The following is a 21852-nucleotide window of genomic DNA, read 5'->3' as shown; positions in this document are numbered from 1 at the left end:
AGGTTCGCCCTGTGATGACATTATACGACGAAGGAAGCTTTACGACCAAGAATTCAACCTTGACTGTTCTGGAGCCCACTCGAACGAGTAGTGCGATCTTCCCCAACGGGTACTCTGGATTCGTGTTGAAGCCAAATAACGGATAAGGCGCCAGAGACAGATCTGACTCGTTGAAGCTGAGTTTGATGAGGGTCTCATAATACATAACCTCCGACGTACTCCTTGGATCTACGAGAATGCGTTTGACGGTAAACTGGTTTACACATAATCTGATGATCAACGGGTCAATGTGGGAGGTTGTCATGCCGACAAGATCAGAATCGTTGAAGGCAATACTTGGAGCTTTTTTAGGCCGTTTGGTTGGAGTATGTTGCTCTCGGGGGACAGGATACGATTGATTTGTGTGCACGGTTAGAGGTGCTGGCAGGTTGTATGTCATATGGATCATGCCAAGTGGAGGTGAATCTTGTCTTAAGGCTAGTGCCTTGGTTGGGTTGCCTTTTCTTACGTACTGTTGCAGCCGGCCATCTTGCACCAGTTCCTCTAGGTGATCCTTTAATGCGTAGCAACTTTCAGTTTCGTGGCCATGATCTTTGTGATACTCACAGCGCTTATCCCGCCTTCGTGTGTCAGGAGGGCCTACCATCTTCGATGGCCATTTGAAGAACGGGAGATGTTGGATTTTGGACATTACCGCATTGATCAGCTCTGTCAGTTCCGTATATTTTTTGTCGGTACGTCTTGTGCGTCTACTGTCGACTTACAGTTGTTCATTCGTTTGGTGAGAGCACTGATCGTTCGATCGGCGAGAATCCTGCCTTTTTTCTAGTTTACCCCACTGCCGTGGTTCTGGGCTTTGAGGCGGTATGGAACTTATTGGCTGAGCAATTTCAGGGCAGGCCGTTTTACTGGATACGCGTCCGGCTTTAACTCGCAAGGCATCGTCCTCTACCTTGCAGTATTCTTCAACTTTCTTTATCAACCCCCAGACCGTTTTGGGGGGTCTTCTGGTCAAGGAACTGCGGAGGGCACTGTTTGGTTGCAATGGAGTCGTTGCAAGTGCCATCAACAAGATTAAAGCATTCCCAATAGCGCACCGAATACGCTCTTAGTGTTTCTTCAGGTTGAATTTGCATCACCCAGAAAGAGTCTGCTTGTTTTGGCTGGACCTCGTTGGTGATAAATCTGGCCCTGAAGGATTTCTGTAATTGATGGAAGCTTTTGACCGAAGCCGGCTCCAGTTTGTAATACCACCCGACTGCCAGAGGTTCCAAGCTGCTGGGGAATATTTGGTACATGAGGGCCTCGTTGTCTGCATGCAATGTCATGGCTTGCTTGTAGTGACAGATGTGATCGATGGGGTCTGATTTTCCATCGTAGAGGGTAAATGACAGAGCTTTGAACTTCTTGGGCAGAATTGCGCTTGCAATCCGTCGGACAAAGGGATCATGCTGATCTTCTTCATCTGAACTGTTTCTCTTGCGCTTATTTCTTGTTCGTAGACTTTTTTCGAAGGAGCTAGAGGTTTCGGATTGTCCCTTCTTGTCGGGCTCCGTGGATAATGAGTTGGAGTCACTATCAGTGTCCCTTGGTTGGGCTCGAGGTCGTTGTTCACCTGCCCTTGGAGGTCGTTCAGGATCTTGGCGCGCGGCTTCTCTAGATTTCGCTACTTCCAGGGCCAAATCTTGACAGAGACATTCATTTTCAGCGATCATATTCTCCAGCCTCTGTTCATTCTGCTTTGCTTGTTCCATAATTGCTTGCATTGTCTCTTGCGCTGAAGTCGTTGGTGAGTCGAAGTTCAAAGCACGTCTTACAGCGATGGTTTCCTTTCCGAGCATATTTGCTGGAGTAAGGTCATCCCTCTGTGTAATCTCATCAGTGGCTACCGGAGGATCTTCGGTTACGCCTTCCATGGATGTATTCGAGTATTCCCATAGACAGCGCCAGTTGTGGGGATGTGGTTCGGAAATACTCTTCGGATCCTGGGAGACGCTAGGGGTCCTCGGATAGTCACCTGAAAGGAGATAAACACTCTGACGGGGGTGCCGGAATCAGCACTCCGATGGACAAGTCAGTCTCAAGCTTTAAGTTACTTGTATTCTAAGTTAAACAAGGAGATTCTTACCCTTCATTTTCTCTCCCTTCTTTATCTGTAGTTCCTGTATTTATACTCGTTTACTGGGCCTCGGGGCCAGGGCCTACTCGTTACTCATTGTCCTCTCTCATATTCGGCTCCATGGATTTACGCTTATTCGGCCTATCTATTGTATTCGGCCTCCTGAGCGCGCCGGATAACGCCGAATAGTGTCTGTTCTGCAGAGTACGCTCTTCCCGGTATTGCCAATTATTCAGCTACCACAGAAGCATAAAATATTTGCTCCCTGTACAATTGGCGCCGTTTGTGGGAATCCAAACAGACAAAACCTTGACCTCTAAGCTCATCTGATCACCATAGTGAACGATGATGTTCCGAAGTTAGTTATCAATGGCATTACGCCGAAGTTAGTCTAGCGGCGAGATGACTTATTCGCCGTTCCGATAATGACTGGTTTGGAGACCTCCATGTGGAGATCCTCCAGAGACACGCGAGACAAACATGCAAGGAGTTCTGGGCGCTCCTTGAGCCTAGAAGGACGCCACTGACGGCATGGATCACATACTCAGCACCTAGAGAGCAACCCGAGAGACCAGGACGCCATCATCAGAAAGATGGAGATGGAGATGGAGGCTATGAAGCACCAGCTGAAGGGAAAGGGCGTTGCTTGAGTGAGAAACCACAGTAAGCGTGCCTAATCCCACTATTCAGACAGTTGCAGTAGGAGGCCGACACTGTCTCTTTCCATTACCAGAAGGTTCAGAGCTGACGACTTCGTCATGCCAGCAAAGGTGTCCCGTACTTGAGACAGTAGCTACAGGCACTCTCGTCCATCAACGACGTCAAGATACTCTTATTTTGATCAATCGGGGGATTTGAGAGACATATTAGAGGAGCGAGCGTGTCAGTAGGAGGCACAAACGGTGCTAGTATTGCAGCGGCCAACCCACAGAGGTTATGCCAGCGAGGAGGTCGTAATGTTGCCACCACGCCTGGTTACACACGAGCCATTAGATAGGCACTTGGCGAGGCTGAACGCCACCTCTTCTTCCCTCGAGATAGAGAACACACCATTTCTCTCCGGTTTTCACCAACCAAAATTCACACTCTATAATGAAAAAACCGATCTATACATGCAAATGAGCCACTTCCGACAAGTGATGGCTGGCCACCGATGTAACGATGCATTGATGTACCTCATTTTCCCATCGAGTTTAGGTGAATTAGGCCTAAAGTGGTTTGAGAGGTTGTCGGAGGAGAGTATCGAGAGGTGGCAGCACTTGGTGGAGGTGTTTGTCACCCAATTCAAGACAAACACCAAAACTCCTAACGAGGTAGACCATCTTTTGGGAATCAAGATGGAATCAGGCGACTCGTTAAAGGCGTACAATGCCAAGTATTGGGAAACATTCAATGAGATTCTTGATTGCCAGACAAACCTAGCAATCACCCAATACAAGCATGGTCTAGACTTAAAGACTCGCTTACCATGAACCAATCTTCAACCATGGAGTTGCTTATGCAACGTATCAACGAACTATCCGACTTGAGGATGACGCGGTTGCTACTACCGTGAAGGCAAGTCCGACAGTAACAGATAAGAGAATTGCGAGCAAAGTTCACATGGTTGGACATGAGAAAAACCATCCGGACAATCGTGGAAAGGACAAGAGCTGTGGAAACAATCACAATAACAAAAACCACAACTCTGACCAAGCAAACTACCATCGTGATACTGCGGACGATGCCAAAAGAAAGCTGAATGCCCAGACAGGCATCACCACTATCTTCAAAGTTCCAATCTATCGCATCCTTGGCAAGATCCGTGACGAGGCATACGTTCGGTGGCCGACTAAGCTGGGAGATGCCCAAAGAGGCTTTAACCTGCGATATCGCTACACCTACCATGACGAGCAAGGACGCCATACGAAAGATTGCGTGCCCTTAAAGAAGCACTTGGAAGAATTGGTGTCAACCAAGCACTTGAACCACTACATCGACGGGGGCGTTAAGGTTGTGCCTCAAGGCCAAGTTGAACCTAACGGTTGAACCACCCTGGACGCCCCTTCCAAAGGTGTAATCAACATGATCCATGGGATCATCGAACCAGCACGAGTATGCGAGCTTAGGGTGATGATCAAAAAGACTGAACACATGAGGGAAATTCTGTCCGTCCAGCCTGCCGTAAAAAAGGGCAAGGTAGAAGTCACAGATGTCATCACTTTCTTTAGCAAAGATCTAGAGTGAATCCAAACCCCACACAATGACGCACTAGTCGTCACGCTAAGCATCAAAGACTTCGACATCAAACACAATCTGATTGACCAGGTAGCTCAGTAAAAAAAAATGTACTATGACGACTTCAAGCAACTGAAGTTGGAGGACAAAGACCTAGCCCCAGCAACCTCGCCACTAGTCAGTTTCAACTTGTAGCCAAAATGGCTAGTTGGGAAGATTATCCTACCAATCAAAGCGGGATCTGTCATCAATCAAGTAGAGTTTTGGGTATTGAAGGTGCTCTCGACTTATCACTTAATCTTAGGCAGAGGATGGCTTCATGCCATGCAGGCAATAGCGTCGACTTACCACCAAGTAATAAGGTTCTATTATGCCACTAGGATGATAAAGAAAGTGTAGGGTGATCAAGTCATGGCCAAGTAATCTTTCGTGGCTGTGAATGGAAGTCGAGCTGCCAAAGGCTTTGTGCAAATGATCAAAAGACTGGAAGATCAGAAGGTCTTGTGTGATGTCGGTCAGAAAGCTGAAGATAAGGTTGTTGAAGACTTGGTGGAAGAGAGAATCAACGAGAACAATCCGAGCAAGTTCTTTCTACTTAGGTCATCTTTGTCTGCCTAAGAGCGATCAGAGATCATGAACTTTTTGGTGGCCAACGTTGAAGTATTTGCATGGATGGCTTATGACATGCCTGGCGTTGATTTAAACTTCATTTGCCACCAACTCAATATCTTTCTAGATGTCGGTTAGTCGTGCAAAGAACATGGCGATCAGCACTTCACCACGCTGAGGTGGTGGCAGTAGAGGTCAAGAATTTATTAGAAGCAGAGGTGATCGAAGAGGTGCACTACCCTCGGTAGGTTTCAAGCATGGTAGTTGTGCCCAAAAAGAAAGAAAAATGGCAGGTCTGCATTGACTACATGATGGTTAACAGAGCTTGCCCCAAAGATAGCTTTCCACTTCCTTGAATCGACCAGCTTGTGGACCTTACAACTAGGCACAACAGGCTCAGTTTCTTAGATGCTTACCAAAGCTATCACCAGATCACCTTGTATGATCCTGACCGAGAGATCACTTCTTTTACAACTCCAAGGGGGTTGTTCTGCTATAAAGTCATGCCCTTCGGGCTAAAGAACATTAGGGCCACCTTCCAGAGAATGATCACTAAGATGTTTGCCCCTCTACTTGGCCGGACAATAGAAGCATACATTAACGACATGGTGGTCAAGAGCAAGAATGAGGTCGATCACCAGAAACATCTAGCTGAGATGTTCACAATCCTGAAGCTGCATAAGTTGGGCCTCAATGCGTCTAAATGCGCCTTCGGCGTCGGATCAGGCAAGTTTTGGGGCTTCTTGGTGACCAACCGAGGAATTGAGGTGGATCCCTCTCAAATCAAAGCTGTGCAGGAGTTGAAGGGGCCAAATTCAACACAGGACGTGCAACATCTTGTCGGTATGGCAGCCGTGCTTAATAGATTCATAAGCCAGTTTTCAGATAATTGCCACCCTTTCTTTCATACTCTAAAGTCAAAGTTCTCATGGGATGATAAATGTGACCGAGTGTTGGTAGACTTGAAGGCTTACTTGTCATCCACCCCACTTATCGTAACGTCAATACTTGGTGAAGAACTTTTTCTCTGTCTTGTTGTCCTCCCATACGCCATTCGTGCGGTGCTCGTTAGAGTAGGGGACATACAACATCTTCCAATCTTCTATGTGAGCAAAACATTGTTTCTAGCAGAATCGATATATTTGCCGTTGGAAAAACTCGCCTTGGCACTAATGATGGCTTCTAGGAAGTTGGCGCATTATTTTCATGCTCACACAATCATAGTTTGACCGAGTTCCCATTAAAAGCCTTATTTGAGAGAGTAGACTTCTCCAGCCGGATCCTGAAGCGTGTATTCAAATTGGGGTAGTTTGACGTCAAGTTTTAACCTAGAATTGCAATTAAAGCCCAAGTGTTGGCCGACTTCATCGCAGAATTCTCGCTAGGGACTCACCCAGTTTGCCTGGTGGACCTTACAAACGTAGCTGGATAAAGGGAAGTGAGCGTCAGGGAAGTTGCAATGCTTATTGTCCCATTGACATATCCCATTAAGCCAATCGACCTAAAAGGAGACGACATTACGGAAATTGCAAGGCTTACACTCCTTCCAGTTACTACCAACCTACCAGCTGGACAAAGTGGAGAAGGCGTCGCAGAGGTTGTGCGCCAGACTATCGATCCGCCAACTGAAGAACTATCAAGACCTAGCCATGCTTTGTTGAGTTTGGAAGTAACAGAACAACCTGTAGGACCCAACAACACATCGCTGGAGGGGGGAGAAAGAGGCCATGCAACTCGCAACCATCAATGGCGCGCTCGAAGCGCAAATAGCTGAGCTGCCAAGCAAAGATACAACTTCGCAGGCCCCTGAGCTGAACAACAACGACAAAGGCTGCCTAATTCTTCAAAAATCACAAGAACCATCAGAATGCTGGATGTTGTTCATCGGAGAAATGTGAAATTTTTTTGTCAATGGTGCTTTAAACAGACACGGTGCTGGATTGGGTATAGTTTTGATCTCGCCAGAAGGTCTGATCGTAGAACATTCAATCACACTTAGGTTCCCAACATCGAACAACGAGGCTGAATATGAGGTGCTACTAGCCGGGCTAAAAAGCACATTCCGGTTAAAAGCGTCAGGGTTAATGGTTTACAGCGACTCGTAGCTTGTCGTCAACCAAGTGTCTAGAGAATATGAAGCCAAGGATAACAGAATGGCTAAATACTAGACACTCGTAAGGGAAGGGCTCAAAAAATTTGAAGGAGTCAGAGTCGAACAAATTGGTCGCGAAAGGAACAACCGGGCAGATGAGCCAGCTGGGTTGGCTTCTATGGCTGACAAATCGACACCTAGTCCCTTACTGATTGAATTCCTCCTAAGGCCCAGCATCAAAGAACTAGGGGTGCAACTTGGGCGGGCTCAACTTGAGCAACCCGAGCCCAGCTCGAATTTTTTTAGGGCTTGGACAAAATATTTTTAAATTCGGTACGGGCTTGGGTAAAAATTCAGAAGCCCGAATTAAATTTGGACGGGCTTGGGCAAAGACGTCAAACAACCCGAAGCCCGAATTATACATATATAGATATATAAAAATATTAAATATACATATAAATTATTAGCCATTATATGATATTAAAGTAATTTATATTATTAAATCATATTGAATATATATTATATATACAAATAATATAAAATCTTACTTTTTTTCTTTTTATTTTCACTCATAAATTGTAAGGATTACTATAGTGGTATCTCTCTTACATTATATAAATTATTTGTTTTGATGGTATTAATGATTTTCTAAAAAAAAAATTTGTAAATAGCGTCAAATTTTAATAATTTAATAATGTAGTTGGAAAAAAAAATTGAAATTCATTTACAATTCCGGCAACTCTGGCAATTCGGGTTTAACTCGGGTCGGGCTTGGGCAGACAATCTTGTGTTACAATTCGGGCTTGGGCGGGCTTGGGCAGGTCTCAACACAACTTGGGCTGGGCTTGGACAACCTTCCAACCCGCCCGAACCTGCCCGAGTTGCACCCCTACAAAGAACTGGAAGTGGCAGACATCCTCTGTGTCGAGCTAGGACCCTCTTGGATAGACCCTATCATAATAGGACAGGATCTTGCTGACTGACAAGAAAGAAGCAAACAAAATTCGGGCGAAATCTGAACGGTTTTGGCTCTTTCCTTCTAGCGCCTTGTATAAAAAGTCCTTCACTGGACCTTACCTGAAGTGCGTTCATCAGAGCAAAGTCGAAGCCTTCCTTTTTGAAATGTACAAAGGTATACGTGGAAGCCACATCAGCAAAAGATCTCTAGCTTACCACGCTATTTCACAAGGGTATTGGTGGCTGTGCATACAAGCTGACGTGCAAAAATATGTGAGAAAGTGTGAAAAATGCCAGAAATTTGCACTCTAGATTCATCAACAAGCCAGAGAACTCCTCCGTTTTACAAGTCCTTGGTCATTCGCAATGTGGGGGCTAGATATAGTGTGACCACTCCCAACCGTGCCTGGCAACTGCAAATTCTTCATCACGGCAACAGACTACTTCACCAAATAGGTGAAGACTGAGCCTTTTGCGACTATCAAGGAGAAAGATGTAAAGAAATTTATCTGGGAAAATGTGGTAATGTGGTTTGGAGTCCACAAGGCTCTAATCTCCAACAACGGCACCCAATTTGATGGAAAACTATTCAAAGGATTTTGTGAAGAGTTGAAGATAGAATTTTACAATTCAACACCGGCTTACCCTCAATCAAACGGTTAGGTGGAAGTGTCGAACAAGACCATTCTAGGTGGGTTAAAGAAAAGGTTGGAGAAGGCGAAGGGAAAGTGGACCAAAGAACTTTCTAATATCTTGTGGGCATATCGGACGATGCCAAGATGATCAACGAAGGAGACTTCTTTTGCCTTGGCATATGACATGGAGACCGTCATCCCACTAAAAGTCGGCATGCCCACCATCCGGAGTGAGAACTTTGAGCCAGACTTGAATGCGAAAGCTATCGCTTGGAATTGGACCTCGTGGAAGAGTGAAGAGAAAATGAACTAATCCACATCGCAACATATCAGCAAGAACTATCCAGGAAGTATAAGAAAATAGTCCATCCCAGGCAGTTCAAAATTGGAAATTGGGTCATGTGCAAAGTGATGGGCAACACCTTGATACCAGGAGAAGGAGAATTGGGGGCAAACTGGGAAGGACTTTACAAGATAACTAGTTTGGTAAGTAAAGGGGCATATTACATAGAGAACCTAGACGGCCAAGCCATACCTAGGCCATGGAACATTCCGAATTTGAAGCTATTCTACTTCTAATTGTGCTTTCAATGTAACCCCCCATTTCATGATGTAATTTTCCAACATTTTCTGTAAACTTGTTCATGTAAGGGAAACAATGGTTCATTTCATTTGAGGCTGTAGCTTTATCTTTATTCTTTTTTGACAAGCTGCCGCGGACAAGGCGCAATAGACTATTGAGGTGGTTTCGCTCAACAAGACGGGTTGATGACTTATTCAACTCAGGGTTCTTTGTGAAGTTGGAATTTGCTTGGCAAAATGAGTTTAGGTTTTGTTCAACTCGCTGTTCCTTGCCAAGTTGGTTTTGCTCGACAAGATGTGTTGATGTTTTGTTCAACTCATATTGCTTTGCCGAACTAATTTTTCTTGGTAAAATGAGTTGGTGTTTTGTTTAACTTGTAGCTCCTTGCCAAGCTAGTTTTGCTCGACAAAATGAGTTAGTGTTTTGTTCAACTCATAGCTCCTTGTTGAGCTAGTTTTGCTCGGCAAAATGAGTTGGTATTTTGTTCAACTTGTAGCTCCTTGCCAAGATGGTTTTGCTCGAAAAATGATTTGATGTTTTGTTCAATTCATAGCCCTTTGCCGAGCTAATTTTTCTCCGCAGGACAAGTCAAGTTGTGTTCAATCCGTAATTCGTTGCCAAGCTGATTAAGTTTGGATTATCATTCCTTACTGAGGTATCATTGCACGGTTTAAAGTAAACACGCATCAATCCAAAACCATAAACAAAAAGACTTGGCAAAATTTCCATTAATAGTAAAAAAGAAGTACAAAAGGTGGGGCAGATTGCTCAATTACAATGTTCAGAGACAGGAGAAAAGAAAGAAAAAGAAGAAACGTTAACAAGTCAAACGAGGGGAGACAAATCGTCCACGAAGTCGTTGCTAGCAGTAGCCCTTTCCTGCTTGGTTACAACAACTCTCTCTTGCTCAGTTGTAACCATGAATTCATCTTTGGAGAGCTCAGCCAATGCAGCCTATACCCACTCCTCGGTTTTCTCTTCCTACAAGGCATTGAAGATGTTCTTGGCATACGAAACCATGTAGCTAGACAGGAAATGGGGGGAGGAGCGGTGAACACCTCGGTCGAAGGACCGTGACCAAGCTTCTCGTAAGTGGCCTTTTAGCTGGATTGGAAGAAGATGTATTTAGTGGCCTTGACTTGCTTGGTGTAGCTTTCCTCAGCGTCCTTGAAGCCTTGATCTTCCTTCTTCAGCCCTCAAGCTCGACACATGCAGCATCTCTCTTTTGCTCGGCGATGGAAAGCTGACTGACGAGCTGGGCGTTCTTTGTATTGGCTAGCTCGAGTGAAGCTTAGGATCACCAGAGTTCAACCTCAAAGTACTTTCCCTATGTAGTGGTGTTAACCACCTTCTACCTCAGGTTGATCACACGTTCCATGGCCATGTAGGTCTTCTGGATCACTTGCAAGGTGGAAAATGATTAGAATGCAAAACCAAGCAAACATTTAGCTGATTTTAGGTGCAACACTTACCTTGGTCATGGACTTCACCGCAGATTTAACCATCCGAGTGTTTGGCACATGGTTAGTCCTGAGCATGTCGCCTGGCAACAGTAAGGATTTGGACAAGTCAAAGGCGAGGAGATGCTCTTTATCACTTTTGGCTGAAATGTCCTTGCCTCGGTGCCTCAACTTTGGCTACCACGCAAGAGCTGGCTCAACCTCTACTACGTGTTCGCTAATTAGCTCGACCACGAGCTTGGCTGAATAATCAACTGAGCGAGCCCGTTTGCCAGCTCGGTGGGATTGTGTGTAGGAAGGTTGAGCAGTGGAAGAGGCCAAGGCTAGCACGGTTGCTGAACCTTCACTAGTCGTTCGGGCTGAGGGAAGTATGCCGCTCGACAGTTCTTGAGATTCTTAATTCTATTCCTTTTTGCTATCTCTTCTTTCTCGGTTAGACAAATGAGTGGGACACCTGAAAGACTTGGATTTGAAAGGAGAGAAGGTTCGGACAAGAAGTCTGTGACCTTGCTCTTTGTTTTGGCCGAATATTGATTGCTTGGTACATAACCGAGCAAGTCATGGCAACTGTGGTTTTTATATCGTAGCACGGTTCTCACAGTTGCTTCATGAGGGCGTAAATATAACGCTTGTAGCACGACGATACCTGCAAAAGGAAGTCTGTTAGCCCAGCAAAGCAAGACCAAAATGAAATTGACTATATTTGAAATTTGGCTTACTTGCTGAGCCCTTGTCCTTATTAATGTACCAACTAGGCACGTCGGTAGTTTTGTAGTTGTCGGTTACCTAGAAAAAATCATCATCGTGAAGATCTTTACGCGGCATGCCAGTCACTAGACGCTCTCTGCCCGGTCTTACTTTTAGGTACCAGTTAAAACCGTCGCTGGTGTGACCGAGCGTGTATTGCCGAAGTATCTCGGCCAGGCCTAAGTTCAACCCAAGTCGATGATTTAGCTCGGCGACTCCATTTATTATACGGAAAGTGTTTGTGGAGACTTATGCGGGGCACAACCTGGTGCGTCTTAAGAACTTGCACATCAATGGTTGTACTGGGAAACGAGCCCCCTTTCAATGATAGATAGCACGATGAAAGGGCAAGAGTCTAATCTGTCCCAAGGGATTGCCTCATCTTTGTCAAGCTCGAAGTGTACATTGGCGGAAATGCCATACTCCTGGTGAAACTTGGCTAGGGCGCCCAGTGTGTTTACCAGGAAGCAGTATAGCCCCATGTAGGCCGGTGTAATTTGCTCAGCAAAGTGTTTGTCAAAGCTATGTAGCAACTGCTCGGACTTTGAGAGCGCTTATGTTGGTGTGCTTGGTCTCCTAGGATTCTACATAAGTGGAAAATCAAGTTTAAGTGTAAGTGGTAGCTCGATTGTTAAACAAGCTGGAGTTTTAGCTCGATAGATTCAGAGAAGCTGGGTATTAGCTGGGTTAACTATAAACCAAATTGTTTCTTGGCCACGTAGTGAATTAGGTCTTAGCTTGGCCACGAGCAAAGCAGATTTGGCTCAGTCTTGCAGCCCCCTAAGTTTCTTTGATTCCTAGCTTGGTTTGTTCTTTATATGTGACCAACATAAAATTTGCTCGGCCAAATTGTGATTTTGGATTGAAAAATTGGTTTTTGCCTAGTTTAGCCCAGTCCCTTCTGTGTTCATCCCAAAGGATGAGTTATGCAAGCGGAAACCAAGGCCTGTGGGCCATTTAAGCACTAGGGATGGTTCGAAACCCCTGTGAAAATGTGTTTTCAGTGGGATTTGATGCTGTTATCACGTTTTGAGTGCGAATAATACAATAAAAGCCCAAGAATAATGAAGAATATTGAAGGGCGATGAAAAACACTTACTCAAATGGGGAGTTCGTTGGAATAAAGCCCCAAACGACACTCTGATCGGTAGGAAATGCTCTGATGATGAAAAGAAAATGGAATATCTGATAGAAACGCTTTGAGTTAAGCACCAAACGTAAGGAGTAGATGATAGTACGCTCTGGTTCGCAAGGTATATAGTCTGTAAATGGATGATGAACAGTGGAGAAATAGGAAATAGGGCAACGGAATATGTACCTCACCATCGAAGGGGCGCCAAAAATTTAAAAGGTCTCATGGGGAATCACAACCCTCATCATTACATAGCAATGTGTGTCCCTCTAAGAAGGCGTTGTGTTAGTGTAGTGTGATGGACCATGCTACTTTTGGCATGGAATTGGCATCGAGCTCCTAGTGGCGTGAGATTCCCGCTGAGCTCCTTGAGATGTCAAGTTCACACCGTGCAGTTCGTCTAGTTGGGCAAGGTATGTAGCTTGGCTATTTGTGGTAATCTGGTTTATGCTGAAGCATAACGGATTAAGGGGCAATTGAGAGGGGATTTTTGACCGTGCAAAAGGGCGGAGCTGGGAACGTTATGGGCCTAACTTGGCCCATCGCTTTATGGTTAGCTAGACAAGATCGAAGCGGACTGGATCCACCAAGGGTTAACCGAGCTCTACTAGCTCGGCTGAAGTGTTCTACTTATAGACTGGGCTGATCTCGCCGCATTGTAATGGTCCAAGAAGATTTGGGTCATGACAGAACTGGGGCAAGTTTAACTGGTCTGGCCAAGCTGGAGTTGACTTGTTGGGCATCTCGGAGCCAGGCTGATTAATAGAAGCTGCTTAGAGTAAACAGCCACGCGCCGGATAACAAAGATCCGGAAACAAGATTCTTGCGAATGTCCGGTACATGCAGCACATTGTTGAGAGTGAGTTCCTTTCCAGATGTCATCTTAAGTACAATCTTTCCTTGTCCTTCAACTTTGGAAGTTGAGGAGTTGGCCATAAAGAGTTGCTCACCATTGTCCACTGTAGAATAAGATGTGAATATCTTTTTGTCGGAACAAATATGACGAGTAGCACCAGTGTCCACCCACCATTCTTTAGGATTTCCGACAAGATTTGCTCGGAAACAACTGCAGAAAGATTGATGTCATCGATACCATTGGAAATATTGTCCACTTCGGTCATATGGGCTTGAGCAGGCTTCTTGTTTGTTCTCCTTTTGCTTTTGCCTTTGCTACGGCAATCTTTGGCCCGATGTCCCTCTTTGTCACAAATGTAATATTTGCCATTAAACTTGTAATTTTTATTTTCCCCCCCCTTTAGAGCCTTGTGTTGAACTTTCTCCATAAGACTTTCGTTTCTTGGTTTTTGAAGCATGTTCCACTACATTTGCCTTAGACTCCATAGGATTCTTACCAGCCCGCTTTTCAGAATTGCGGTTGTCCTCCTCAATCCTCAAACGCACAATTAATTCTTCCATAGAAATTTCTTTGCGCTTGTGTTTGAGGTAGTTCTGGAATTCCTTCTAGCCTTTTGGTAATTTTTCAATTAAGGCTGCAACTTGGAAGGATTCACTGAGAGACATGCCTTCTGCGTAAATGTCATGCAAAATGAGTTGGAAATCTTGAGCTTGACTGATCACAGTTTTTGAATCAACCATTACAAAATCCAAGAATCTGCCAACCACAAATTTCTTTGAGCCAGCATCTTCCGTTTTGTACTTTTTCTCCAATGATTCCCAAAGTTCCTTTGTTGTCTTGATTGGACTGTAGACGTTGTATAATGTGTTGTCAAGTCCGTTCAAGATGTAATTCCGGCAAAGGAAATCGACATGTTTCCAAGTATCAACCGCAGCAACCACTTGCCGGTCGGTTTCATCCTCTTTCAGGATAGGAGCATCTTCACGGAGGAAACGAACCAGGTTCAGAGTTGTAAGGTAGAACAATATTTTCTGTTGCCATCTTTTAAAGTCAGTTCCTGAGAACTTCTCTGGCTTCTCTCCATGATTTATTGGTACTGTCACTACATGAGAGGGGTTTGGTGCAATTGCAGCCACCACAGTAGTCCTTGTTTGGGCATTTGTTTTAGTAGCCATCAATTCTAATTTATAAAACAAAATTATTATTAGAATTTACACTACACAGAAAATTAAACCAAATTCACAGAATTAAATTCTGTAAAAAATAAAAGAAACAAGAATGTAACTTTTATTTTTCAATTAATTTGGAAATAAAATAAAATTTTATTCAATCAAATTAATTCCACATAAGAAATTAAATTCTGTAAAATAAAAGAAATAAGAATATAACTTTTATTTTTCAATTAATTTGGAAATAGAATAAAATTTTATTCAACCAAATTAATTCCACACAGAAAATTAATTTCTGTAGCACTTCAATAATTAAAATACTACAACAGAATTTTAAGTAATGAAAACTTAAAAAATAATTTCTAAAATCCAAAATTAATTTCGGAAAAAATTCCACAAAAATATATTCTGAATTGTTAATGACACCAGTATCGTACTACTAGTTGTCAAAGAAAATAGACAGTATATTACTACTATTTGTCAAATAGCATATAATCACTATTTGTTTTTCCAACCAGAATATTATTTTGAAAATCCACAGAAAATAATTTTTCTTAAAAGAAGAAAGAGAAAAGGAAACAAATGAAAAATTCTGTAAACAGAATAATTCGAATCTGTCTTAAGATTGTTGGAACAATCTTCTGTGTAAATAAAATAAATTGAAACTAATTCAAAAAAAATAAATAAATAACATACCGAATTTATTTATCGAACCAAATTAAAATCAAAATACCAAGTCGAGTGTGTAACACTCTGTCCTTAAGACAGATTCGCCCCGCTACGGTGCTTACGGTTGAGTGTCGTTTATCTTCCAGGATACAATGATCTTAACCAATTTGTAGTAGCACTCCAAAACAAATTGTTCGGCGAACCAAACCTGCGTTCTAACTCTCTGAATATTTATTCCTAAAATTATATATGAAGAATAATGCACTAAAAAGAAATGGACAGCAAAATGACAAAATTTCAGACTCAATTTTTTCCGGATAGCCTGGACTGCTGCAAATTGATTGTATACATAGGCAAAACAAAAGACCCGAACAGGTATGGACAATTTGAATGAACAGATGCACTATGAAAGAACAGGTGCAATAGTTAATTTCAAACTATTCTGACCGTTGGTACAAGGATCCTTAAATTCAAACAAATTTGAAAAGTTGTCCACGGAGGACCAAGTCAAAGAACTGTAGGTAATTTATTATTTAAACTATTTCAAACATATATATATATATATATATTAAACTAATTGAATATATATATTAAACTATAGAAATAGTTAAAGAAATAAATGAAGAGGTACAAATTTTAGGAAACTTCTTAGGAACCTAAAATTAGAATTTAGAATTAAATTAAATTCCCACAATTACAAATTTTAGGAAACCACTTAGGAACCAAAAATTTGAATTTAGAATTAAATTAAATTCCCACAATAATTTTTATTGAAAAAATTCAAATGAATTTTATCTAAAAAAAAATTAATGTTAAACCTGAAAACGACGTCAATTTCCCATTCACTCATAAATAGTTTTGACGTTCCGTCTTCATCGTGTGAGTTGTCACGCGGCAAGGAACACATCACCTCTACGGACCCATCCCAAAAGACGTTTGGGGCCCACTCAAATTTGGGCTAAAAAATATGCCTATATTAAATCATTTTTCCAACACAAATTGCTATCAAGATTGACAACTTATTCATTAATTATATGCTAAGAGCCAACTATGTCTACATCTTTACAGATTTAGAAGGCAATGTGCCAATATGGGAGGCAATGATGGCTGATCATGAGGCAGTGGTCAAGATACTAGCAGATAATGGTGCCACCATATCATCTGGCGATGTGGGTCTATTTTCATGCACTGCCGCGGAGCAAAACAACTTAGAGTTGCTCAAAAAAATTCTTTATCACGGAGGGGACGTAACGCTTCCAAAGAGCAATGGATCCACTGCTCTTCATGTAGCAGTTTGTGAAGGAAACACCGAAATAGTGAAATTCCTATTAGACCAAGGAGCTAATATTGACAAACCAGACATCCATGGTTGGACCCCAAGAGACCTAGCAGACCAGCAAGGACATGAAGACATAAAAACCATATTCCAATCCAATAAAGAGGTCAAAACACAATCTTTCGTTGTCATACCAGAACAAAAACGTGAAAGTAAGGTATTTGGGAGATTTACAAGTGAACCAACTATCTATCCCATGTCCCGGGATGGCTCATCAGGCGGAGTAATTGAAGGGACATGGAGGCAATCCCGTCCAAGACGTAGAACTAGTAATTTTCACAATTCCTTATTTGGGATTATGTCAGCAGCCAATGGAGGGAACAACAATGACTTGCTTTCATCTATAGATCAGACTAAATGTGTTGAGACTGATAGAGATTGTCCTACAAGAGTGACCGTTAGTTGCCTGGAAAAGGGAGATGTTAAAGGAAAGCTTGTGCTACTTCCACAGAGTTTTCAAGAACTACTTGAGATTGGTGCTAAAAAATTTGGATTGTTGGCTACTAAAGTTCTAACCAAGGATGGAGCTGAAATTGACGATATAGAGTTGATTAGAGATGGTGATCATCTTGTATTTGTTAGTGATGGTGAGATGGGAGAACCTAATTGCCAAAATGGTGGGGTTTTGAGTTGAAAATGGTGCGTGGATGCATCAATAATTTTCTCCTAGCTCTACAGACCCCAAAATAGAATCATAACACTACTGATAATTTTAAAATTTACACCCTAAATTTTAAAATTTTGGATTTTTATTTTATTTTATTTTATTTTAAAACCCTTTTGTCAGCTCATTAAGTGATTCAATGTAAAGTTTTTGGTTTGACTTGAATTAAATGATGGTGATAGGTCAACTATTGTCATAGAAAATGTTGATATTTTGAAGGCTTATATGGTTACAAAAATCTCAACTTGTTTTGCGAAGTTGTAGTTTTGGAAAAAAGGTATTTTTTTTTTATTTCTTTCGTAAAATATTAATTTCATGGGTAAATTATACCAATATTCCCTATATTTTACCACTTGTGTCATTTTGATCCCTATGCTTTCAATTGACTCAATTTTGATCATTAATTTTAGGTTTTGTGTCAATTTAATCTGATTGATAACATCGTTAATATATTTTAAGAAAAATTATCATTAAATTGGTTGAGTTTAACTTACTAAGTTTGATAAGTTTATAATTTTACCCATAACAATATAACAAATGTCACTTTTTTTCTTTGATCAGCAAAAAAAATCTTTATTGATGAAAACATATAGGGTATGATAGAATACATCAATAAAGAGGAGCTTGGAGCTAACACAAAGCTCCATGCGCCAGTTGGTGAGGAACCAACACAAAAAGAGAGCAAAACAAACCAGAAAGAAGCAACAAAGAGCACCTAATAGCAACAACACAAAATAAATATGCCTCAAAACACATCAACATTTAACCCATTCAAACCAGCAGACCAGCATACAGCCTATACAAGCATCCAGCATCAATGCAGCAGCAAAGCAGAACAGCACACCAGAATAATCTAACACAACAACAACCTACCTACACAACTCAAACTCAGCAGCAACCAGAGCAAAGCAGCAAAACTGAACAGGCATACCAGCACAGCAGAGCAGTAACACTAACCCAACACAGATCCACACTAGATCAGCCACCATTACTGAGGCAAAATAAGACCTGATGTGCTGCATGACACCACCAAAACGAAGCTGTGTTGTCTTCAAAAGTTTTTGACAGATAAAGCATTACAGCCTTCCTCCCAAGCATAATCTCATTTGCACCAAAATATACATAAAATCAGTGATGGAAAAATGGAAATCCCTTGAGGTAGATTTCAGCCAAATTGCAATCCTAACAGTGATAGCTTCATGTAACTCTTCCAAGTTTGGTTGGATATCTTGAAAAAGGCATTCATTCCTGTGCTTCCATATGGACCAACGAGCCACCAAAGGGATTGCATTCTAGATTCTCTTTTCAGCTTTGGTGAAGTTATTCCCAGCCCACCACTGCAATAGCCCTTCAACAGATCTAGGTGTCACCCAATGAGTTCCCCACCATTGCAGAAGACCTGCCCAAACTCTCCATACCATAGGACAGAAGATAAATAGATGTTCTACTGTTTCTTGGGCTTCCTCGCAGAAAATACATATAGTTTCAGCACTGGCATTTAGCACTCCAATTCTATGCAAAAGAACAGAGATTTTTACCTTATGTTTCCAAGCAAGCCATCCAAAAAAGTGGACTTTAGGGGGGAGGTACTTGACCCACACCAATCTGCTAGAACTCTTTAATTCACCATGCTGTAAATCAGTTTGTTTATAAAGGGTTGAGACAAAGGATTGCCCTGGTTTAGTTGCTAACCAAACTGCCTTGTCCAAAGCATGCAAGTTCAAATTCAACATAGGACCTACTCTGATAGATTGATTAAGTGTGTTAAGCTCATCTTGTTCCCATTGAAATAAAGCCCTCCTAAAACTAAACACCCAATTATTAGAGTTTCCTCTTTTGACAGCATAGGCGCTGAGAGACTCGTCCTTATCATTAGACAATCTGAACAATCTAGGAAATAACTCTTTAAGGCTAACTGTTCCAATCCAGCAGTCATGCCAGAAGCATACTCTACACCCATTTCCCACTTTAATCTGAAGATTATTGACATAAAATTGTAGGAGGCTGACCCTTTGGGTTGCTACTACCAAAATATCTCCCCAAATCTTGGAACATCTGCTAGCTGCATGAGGATCTAGGAGCCATTTCCCACCTTCAACTTTGTATTTGCTACAAATCACCTTCTTCCACAAGGCTGTTTCCTCATTGGCAAACCTCCACCACCACTTGATTAATAAACACACATTCATGTCTCTGATTCTTCTAATACCCAGCCCCCCTTGCTTGATGCTTTTTGTTACCTCTTCCCATTTCACTAAATGAACTTTTCTCTTTAGCTCAGAGCCACCCCATAGGAATGAGGCTTGTAATTGTTCAATTTCTTTTGCTCTCCTTTCAAGTCTCTTGAACAGAGAGAGGTAATACACTGACAGGCTTGATAACACTGCCTTAATCAGAGTTAGCCTACCAGCATAAGAGAGAAATCACCTCTTCTAACCAGCAAGTCTAAGCTTTATCTTCTCAATGACAGGTTTCCAACTCAGCTTCCTATAAGGGCTAGCACCTAATGGCAAGCCAAGGTACTTCAGTGGCATTGACTTAGATTTGCAATTTAGCATGGAAGAAAACTCATTGAGCACAGATGTAGAGATACCAAAACCACAAACCATACTTTTATGGTAGTTTATCTTATGCCCTGATGCAATCTCAAAACACCTTAAGATGCTTTTTAAATTCAGCACTTCTGAGCATTCAGCATCACAGAATAATAAGGAGTCATCTGTAAATTGAAGATGAGAAACTACTGCTTTATTAGCTCTAAATACTACTCCTTTCAGCAACCCCAATTCCCTAGCTCTCATAAGTAATATGTTTAATCCTTCTGTAGCCAGGTTAAATAGGAAAGGAGATAATGGATCCCCTTTTCTGAGGCCTTTTTGGGGACTAAACTCCTTGGTTGGTGAACCATTCACAAGTATTGAGATTTTAGCTGAAGAGAGACATTCTTTCATCCAAGAAATCCATTTTGATCCAAAGCCAAAGCGAGATAGTATTAAGAACAAGAATTCCCAGTTGAGGGAGTCATAAGCCTTCTCAAAATCGATTTTGAACAACAACCCACTTTTCTTGGTTTTTTTCCACCCATCCATAATTTCATTTGCAATCAATACTCCATCAAGTATGTTTCTTCCTCCTAGGAATGTAGATTAAGCTTCACCAATTACAGCTAGCATTACCTTTTTTAGTCTACTTGTAAGAACCTTGGTGAGTATTTTGTAAGCTGACCCAATAAGGCTAATTGGCCTATATTCATTTAGATTAACTGCATTCACTTTCTTTGGAATAAGTGTGATGAAAGAGCTATTCAACCCATTGGCCAAGCTGCCCCTCTCATAAAAATCTGACATAAAGAGCATCACATCATCTTTGAGTACCTCCTAGTGTTTCTGAAAAAACATTAAGTTAAAACCATCTGGACTTGGACCTTTGTTGCCATTACAAAGTTTGACAACTTCCCAAACCTCCTCTGCTGAAAATTCTAACTCTAGCATATGAAATGAATCACTGTGCCTCACATTCTTGAAATCACCTCCTATCACAGGTGTATGCCTCCATTCTTCTAAAAACTGCTTTCTAAAGTGTGACCACACCTCATCCTTGACCAGGATTTGTTCCCCAATCACCTTATCACCAACAACAATGGAGTTGAGGGCATTTCTATTTTGTCTACTAGTAGCCATGACATGAAAAAACCTTGTGTTACTGTCCCCTTTCATATTCCAATCTAACCTTGACTTTTGCAACCATGCCCATTCCATCATCCTACTCAATCTCCACATTTCATTCCTTACCTCTCTTTTTTGTTTGATTTCAGCATCATCCAGAGGTCTTAGTTCTGCCCTCAGATCTAAGATATGTACCTGATCTTCTGTTGCTTTCAGTTGAGTGGCAATATTGCCATATACCTCCCTATTCCACTGTTTTAATGCCATCTTTAGGTCCTGCATTTTTCTTTGTAAAATGTACCCATCGTTGCTTGGAACTAAAAATCTTTCCAAGTATTCTCCACAAAAGGTGCAAAATTTGGGTGTAGGATCCAAGCATTCAAGAATTTGAAGTGTTTGGGACCCCAATCCCTCTTATCTTCCATGAGTACTATAGGGCAATGATCTAAGACCAACCTAGGCAGTCCCCACAGTTTGAATTTATATCTCTCAATCCACTCTAGGCTAAGGAGAAATCTGTCAATTCTACTCCATTTGTTTTCATTATAGGCATTGCACCAGGTGAATTTTCTCCCTATCATTTGCATATCAGCCACATCGCATCTGTCTATGAATTCTTTAAACTCTTTCATACCCCAATCCCTCCTTGAATTTCCTATTCTTTCCCTCAAATTTGTGATCTCATTGAAGTCATCTCCAAGACACCATGGTTTTGGAAAAAGGGTCTTCAAATTTAAAAGGGACTCTCATAATTTCCCTCTCATCATAAGATCATTTGGAGCATAGACATTTAAAATAACACAATTAAAGGAGTGCAGAATGGTACCTGAGAGTAGAATGAAATTTCTATTACTACAGCACTCTTAAAGTTGAAAAACATCAAGATCCCATATGCATACCAATCCACCTGCCACTCCCATTGCATCCACAACCATGGATTCC

General features: G+C 41.9%; 2 protein-coding genes across 2 annotated transcripts in view; one reads left to right on the top strand and one right to left on the bottom strand.

The window, feature by feature from the left end:
- The window catches only part of LOC114300581 (potassium channel AKT1), a 33327-nt gene extending 15784 nt beyond the window's left edge, over window positions 1-17543 (top strand). The window contains exon 11 of the mRNA XM_082903216.1: window positions 16314-17543. Within this exon, the coding sequence (XP_082759342.1) occupies window positions 16314-17215 (902 nt within the window). The 3' untranslated portion in view covers window positions 17216-17543. The remainder of the gene's footprint in view (window positions 1-16313) is intronic.
- Window positions 17544-18537: 994 nt separating this feature from the next.
- On the bottom strand, window positions 18538-19434 carry LOC145805650 (uncharacterized). Its single transcript, XM_082900819.1, has one exon. It carries the CDS (start codon window positions 19432-19434, stop codon window positions 18538-18540), a length of 897 nt encoding a protein of 298 aa, XP_082756945.1.
- Between the last annotated feature and the right edge of the window lie 2418 nt (window positions 19435-21852).

This window comes from Camellia sinensis, chromosome 13, assembly GCF_055761805.1.
Source record: "Camellia sinensis isolate YWXY chromosome 13, ASM5576180v1, whole genome shotgun sequence".
In the NCBI taxonomy this organism is placed as follows: domain Eukaryota; kingdom Viridiplantae; phylum Streptophyta; class Magnoliopsida; order Ericales; family Theaceae; genus Camellia; species Camellia sinensis.
This window is presented reverse-complemented; position numbering and strand designations above follow the sequence as displayed.

Coding starts and splice junctions, on each gene's coding strand:
- LOC145805650 (XM_082900819.1), bottom strand. CDS start 19,434: ATGAATGTGTGTTTATTAATCAAGTGGTGGTGGAGGTTTGCCAATGAG.